Here is a 6,669-nt window from a genome sequence, read left to right on the forward strand (position 1 = left end):
GGGATCTGTAGAGATGTCCTCTCTTGCATTTATCATATTAGTAACTTGTGCCTTCTCTCGTTTTTTTCTAAGTTAGCCTTGCTAGAGGCTTATTGACTTTATTGATCTTTTCAAAGAACCAGCTTTTGGTTTTGCTGATTTTCTCTATTGATCTCTGATTTTCAATTTTACCGATTTCTGCTCTAATTTTTATTATTTCTTTTCTTCTGCTTAAGATGAGTTTAACGTGTTCTCCTTTTTATAGTTTCCTAAAGCAGAAATTTGGATTATTGGTTTTAGATCCTTCTTCTTTTCTATCATATGTATTGAATATTATAGACTTCTCTCTAAGCACTGCTTTTGCTGCATCCTACAAGTTTGTGTGTTGGGGGAGGGGTGTTTGTTTGTTTGTTTTGTTTTGCTTTTCAGACAGAGTCTCATTCTGTAACCCAGGCTGGAGTGCAGTGGCACAATCATGGCTCATTGTAGCCTCAACTTCCCGGGCTCAGGTGATTCTCCCTCCTCAGCCTCCCAAGTAGCTGGGACTACAGGCATGTGCCCACAAATTTTGATAAGTTGTAGTTTCATTTTCATTTACTTCGAAATACTTTTAAATTTCTCTTAAGACTTCTTCTTTGTCCCATGTGTTCTTCTAGAAGTGTGTTGTTTAATCCCTAGGTATTTTAGATTTTTCAGCTCCCTTTATGTCATTAATTTCCAGTTTGATTTCATTGTGTTCTGGGGGCATATATTGCATAATTTCTATTATTTTAAACTTGTTAATGTGTCATTTATGCCACAGAATGTGATCCTTTTTGGTTAATGCTCCGTGTGAGATTGAGAAGAATGTGTATCCTGCTGTTGTTGGATGCAATATTCTACAGAAGTCAGTTATGTCCAGCTGAGTGACGGTGCTATTGAGAACCATTGTTCTAGGGAAAGCTGTCTCAGCTTTTATTAGATTGTTAGTGGAGTCTATGAGTCAGAGAACTTCAAGAAGCCCTGATCCAAACATTTTAAAGGGCTACTTTCCTCCTCCTCTCTCCCAGGGTCTGAGCTGATGCCCAAAGCTCTGCTCATGTGTATCATATGGTGGCATATGATGGTTCTTCATGCTGGAGACTGAGAATTTACATTTCTAACAAGTTCCCAGGTGACGCTGATGCTGCTGGTCCCAGGACCACACTTGGAGAACCGTGGTCTATCACCGTGCAAGGAGTAAATGATATAATGTATATAAAGTATTTGGCATCATTCCTACTACCTAATGAACATTCGATTTATGATGTTTATTATCAGTGTTTTTGATATTATTATCAATAATAATATATTATCAATAAAATAATAAATCAACAAATCAATAAAATAAAAATAATAATACCTGCTCATGGAATTGTTGTAAGGATTAAATAAGTTAATCTGTGAAAGCACTTCCAAGTGCAGTACACTTTAATCCCTTAGTAAAAGTTAGCTTTTATAATTATAATTATTATTGTTATTGTTATTGTTATTTTGAAATAGAGTCTCTCTCTGTCTCTCAGGCTGGAGTGCAGTGGCGCAATCTCAGCTCACTGCAAACTCCGCCTCCTGGGTTCAAGCAATTCTCCTGCTCAGCCTCCCAAGTAGCTGGGATTACAGGCACACATCACCATGCCTTGCTAATTTTGTAATTTTTTTTTAGTAGAGACAGGGTTTCAACATGTTAGTCAAGCTGGTCTCGAACTCCTGACCTCAGGTGATCCACCTGCCTTCGCCTCCCAAAGTGCTGGGATTACAGGCGTGAGCCACTGCACTCGGCCTATAATTATTATTTATTACTGTTATTGTAGTAAAGGTTCTTCCAGTAATGACCTACTGAACTAAGGGAGCCCATAAAACAAAATCATACTTTAACACATGAATCAGCCTGCTGGCATTCGGGAGAATCTACGATATGCAAAGCCCTGGGGTAGCAGAGTGCATGAGCCAAGTTGAGCCCTTTAAGGACCTTTTCCATGAGTTAAAAATTCAGATGCCTTCAGAGTCAGGAAGAAAACAGAAATAAAGGAAGCAGGGGGAGTAGAACAGTAGGGAATGAGAGGGCCTGGGAGCAAGCCAGAAAGAGCACATTGAACCTAAAAGAAAGAATATATAGTAGTTGGAAAAAAAAAAAATATGATCTGGACATGGTGGCTCACACCTGTAATCCCAGCACTTTGGGAGGCCAAGGCTAGTGGATCATGAGGTCAAGAGATAGAAGCCGGGCGCGGTGGCTCACGCTTGTAATCCCAGCACTTTGGGAGGCCGAGGCGGGCGGATCACGAGGTCAGGAGATCGAGACCACGGTGAAACCCCGTCTCTACTAAAAATACAAAAAATTAGCCGGGCGCGGTGGCGGGCGCCTGTAGTCCCAGCTACTCGGAGAGGCTGAGGCAGGAGAATGGCGTGAACCCGGGAGGCGGAGCTTGCAGTGAGCCGAGATTGCGCCACTGCACTCCAGCCTGGGCGACAGAGCGAGACTCCGTCTCAAAAAAAAAAAAAAAAAAAGAGATAGAGACCATCCTGGCAAACGTGGTGAAACCCCATCTCTACTAAGAATACAAAAATTAGCTGGGCGTGGTGGCATGTGCCTGCAGTCCCAGCTACTCAGGAGGCCGAGGCAGGAAATTGCTTGAACCCAGGAAGTGGAGGTTGCAGTGAGCCGAGATCATGTCACTGCACTCCAGCCTCACAACAGAGCGAGACTCATCTCCAAAAAAAAAAAAAAAAAAAAAAAGACTGAGGTTCGTGGTGATCCATGCTTACAAGAAAAGAGTACCTAGGCAGGATGTTTGTGACTGGTGAGAGGGAGATAGAGATGGCCAGGACCACAGGAGCTCAGAGAGCATGAGAGCACTGGGTGGAGGTGTCAGTGAAGACTTCCCTCAGTTGGTGGGGCTGACCAGGACTGGGCCTTCACGGAGGCGGGCATTTGGAAAAGTTGTAGGGAAATTGGCCTCACAGGATTGGAAGATTGAGGCATGCCTTTGGTCTTCCTCTTCTCTGCACCTAGCACATAGTAGGTGCTCAATGAACAGTGAAGGATGAGATGAATGGTTGATGGGCTGAGAGATTTCCATCTTGAATAGGTAGGGAAAGCTTGGAAACATCTCCGAGGGCTCTTGGAGAAATGATCTGGTATTGTGGTAGCTCCCTGACCTAAATTTGACTCCCACCTCATCTTACTATCTTGGTTTACTTCCTATATGAGTTTGAACAGGAAAATACCTGCCCTGGGCATTAGGTTTCTTCATCTGAGAACTGAAGAGAATAAAGCCTGTCTCAGAATGGTTGCAAGGACCAGAGAAAAAGGAGCTATTAGTTGGGCATTCCCTTCCTACTTCCCAGTGCCATTGAAGAAAGACATAAAGCCCCAACTCCCACCTCTGCTTTCCCTTCCAGAGAAGAGAATCCCAATTACAGTATCTTACTCTAAGTATAAAGAAGACCTGACAGAGGACAAGAAGATCCTGTTGGCTGCCATGTGCCTTGTCACCAAAGGAGAGAAGCTTCTAGTGGAGAAGGACATTACTCTAGAGGACTTCATCACCATCCAGGTGACCTCAGCCTGCATCTACCATGCTGTTCCTAGCGGCACCCACTCCCCAGAGCTGGGGCAGGGCGTCAGAAGCTGGGGGGTTTGTGCCTTTAACTCCAGCTTTAGCTCTCCAGGGTGGGAGGACTGGGTTGACATAAGAGGATGGGTGCAACAGTGGCACTCAGCAATGGGGTATATGGAGGCGGGGGTGGACATGACTAATGATCCATCCTCTAACTCAACCAGGACCATCGGTTTCCTGGAGGGAGGAGGGGTAGGCGCGATGGCTCATGGATGTTGTCCCCTTCAGGTTCTGGGCCCAGCTGTGGTGGGAGTGGCAGTTACGGTGGAAGTGACGGTAGTCAACCCCCTCTTAGAGAGAGTGAAGGACTGTGCGCTGATGGTGGAGGGCAGTGGCCTTCTCCAGGAACAGCTCAGCATCGAGTAAGTGCCAGCCTGGGGGGCTGGCAGGGAATGGGGCTCCCTTCCTTATGGATGAGCCAGAGAGAAGTTGCCAGGGATGGGGGAGTGTGGGAGATTCTGGACACCCCAGGAACCAGCCCACAGCCTATACATATCAGCCTTCATTCACTTATTTAGTCTTTCATTCATTCATTCATTTAGTCAAATCATATAACTCATTCACTCATTCACTCATATCATTCATTCATAATTTCACTTATTTAACCATTTATTCACTCACTTTCATTCATTTGCTCTCTTTCACTCATTATTCATGCATTCTTCAATTTGCTTACTCATTTATTCACTCATTTACTCATTTTTTCATTCACTTATTCCTACATTTATGCTTCACTCATTCATTCACACATGTTCCCATTCGTTCATGGATTCGTTTATTTACTTATTCATTGTCAACCGTTAATTCACTCCTTCATTATTCTATTCATCCACTTGCTACTCATGTGGTCCTTGATTATACTGACCCGTGCTCTGGCCCATGTGTAATTGTTAGGAACTAAGATGGACAGAAGGCGTTTTGCCTGGAGAAGGGCTCTCAGATACAGATGGCCCTTCACATGAGGACAGTGTGATTTGTGAAAAAGATCTTGTCTAAGGTCTGGGGGAGCAAAAGCAGCCCTTAAGTGAGAGTGAGGCCAGGAAGAAGTCCCAGTGGAGCTGGTGTTTGAGCTGAGCCTTAAATGATGAATTTAAGCAGGATTAACTGAGGACTCCTGGTTCCCATGTGGAAGAGACAAAGAATGGGCAGGAGGAGGACAGGGGATTTTCAGTTATCAAGAAGGAAGGATGGTTTGCCAGGCAAAGGTCTTGGTGTCGACACCTGATGGCTGGTGTTGTCAGGGAAGGTCTCCTGGAAGAAGAGAACTTGATTTGGGCCTTAGGTGGATTGGAATAAGAAAGGCATCCTAGGTGGGAGGAACAGAGCAGGTGAAAGCCCAGAGGAGGGAAGTTCAGGGCACAGACCAAAAACTAGCCTGGCTGGATGGGAAGAGTGCGGGTGGTAGAAGAGAAAATTAAATTGGAAACATGTTTTTTTGGTTGTTGTGTTTGTTTGTTTGTTTGTTTGTTTGTTTGTTTTTGAGACAGAGTCTCACTCTGTTGCCCAGGCTGGAGTGCAGTGGTGCAATCTTGGCTCACTGCAACCTCCCCCTCCCAGATTCAAGCGGTTCTCCCATCTCAGCTTTCTGAGTAGCTGGGATTACAGGTGTGCATCACCGCGCCTGGCTAATTTTTGTATTTCAGTAGAGGTGAGGTTTCACCATGTTGGCCAGGCTGGTCTCGAACTCCTGACCTCAGGTGATCCACCTGCCTCGGCCTCCCAGTGTGCTGGGATTACAGGAGTGAGCCACTGCACCTGGGTTGGAAACATGTTGTTAAGACTTGAATGTCAAGCCACAAGGTGAACTTGATCCTGAGGAGTATGGGGAGCCGTGGATTGGCAGGCCAGACTCAGAATGGCAAGAGGACTGACAGTCTGCCTTTCTCCCCTCCTTTTCCTCCAGTGTGCCCACCCTGGAGCCTCAGGAGAGGGCCTCAGTCCAGTTTGACATCACCCCCTCCAAGAGTGGCCCAAGGCAGCTGCAGGTGGACCTTGTAAGCCCGCACTTCCCGGACATCAAGGGCTTTGTGATCGTCCATGTGGCCACTGCCAAGTGATGGATCATGAGGGACTGAGAGGGGTGGATTCGGACCCTGTCCTCCTCCTGCCCATTCTTTGTCTCTTCCACATGGGAACCAGGAGTCCTCAGTTAATCCTGCTTCAACCTCTGACCTACTTTGTAAATTTAGGCAAGTTCCTTCTCCTCCTGGGCCTCAGTTTACTCTTCTGTAAAATGAAGGGTTGCACTCAGTAATCCTTAAACTTTTGGACAACCATAGATGATGTAAGAACCTAGGGATCCTCTCCAACCTTCATCTGTCATCCCCATGGCTGGGAGGCTGACAGACCCGAGCATCAGAGAAACCCTGGCCCACTCGGCTCTGCCATCTTCCGCCCTGCCACCTCGCTGTCACCCTGGCTGACCCTTGGACTCTCCTTGCTTTTCAAATGCCCTGGCCACATCAAGAGCCAAGGATCCTCCCCACAGTCCTGACAGAGAACCCAAAAGTATCAGAGCTGGAACCTAACCATCCCTCAACACTCCCATTACAGAGAAGAAGGAAACTTACAGAGGCCACAGGGTGAGCTAGAGGCAGAGTTGAGGCCCGTGTGTGTGCCATTTATACCTCCTAAGTCCTGATCCTAAAAAGCATTAGATTTTAAGCAAAGGGAGATTTTCCCTCAGTGAAGACAGAGGCCCAGGATCTGAGGGGCGACTGCTGCCTGGGATAATCTAAGAAGATAAAGGAAGGGCCCAAACTGGATTGCATTTCCCTAAAATCTGCAGCCCCAAATCTGAAGAGGGCCAGTGACTAACTGCACAAACAACAGCCAACACCTCGCAGGGCTCAACTTACACAATTCTGACTGAACAATTAAAGTTGAGAAAATGTTTCATTCAATAGGTGCCAAAACGGTTGCCCCCAGATCAGCTGCAAACAAGAGCAGAGCTTTCCATGGAAATTGTAAACAAGGGATCAAGATCCCGAAGCATTTCTTCAAAGAATTGTAACAGGATGGAACATGGATTTACCAATACAGTCCTAAAGAC

The 6,669-nt window shown here is 46.0% G+C and overlaps 1 protein-coding gene across 2 annotated transcripts in view; it reads left to right on the top strand.

Annotated features, from left to right (window-relative positions):
* The window catches only part of TGM6 (transglutaminase 6), a 49,830-nt gene extending 44,046 nt beyond the window's left edge, over positions 1–5,784 (top strand). Inside the window, exons 11-13 of one of the 2 annotated variants that reach the window (XM_055265556.2) lie at positions 3,400–3,554; positions 3,846–3,979; positions 5,521–5,784. In XM_055265556.2, the coding sequence (XP_055121531.2) occupies positions 3,400–3,554; positions 3,846–3,979; positions 5,521–5,674 (443 nt within the window). In that variant the 3' untranslated portion in view covers positions 5,675–5,784. The remainder of the gene's footprint in view (positions 1–3,399; positions 3,555–3,845; positions 3,980–5,520) is intronic. The other variant, XM_055265557.2, reaches the window with a different exon arrangement.
* The last annotated feature ends 885 nt before the right edge of the window (positions 5,785–6,669 follow it).

Source organism: Symphalangus syndactylus, chromosome 24 (assembly GCF_028878055.3).
Source record: "Symphalangus syndactylus isolate Jambi chromosome 24, NHGRI_mSymSyn1-v2.1_pri, whole genome shotgun sequence".
Taxonomy (NCBI): Eukaryota; Metazoa; Chordata; class Mammalia; order Primates; family Hylobatidae; genus Symphalangus; species Symphalangus syndactylus.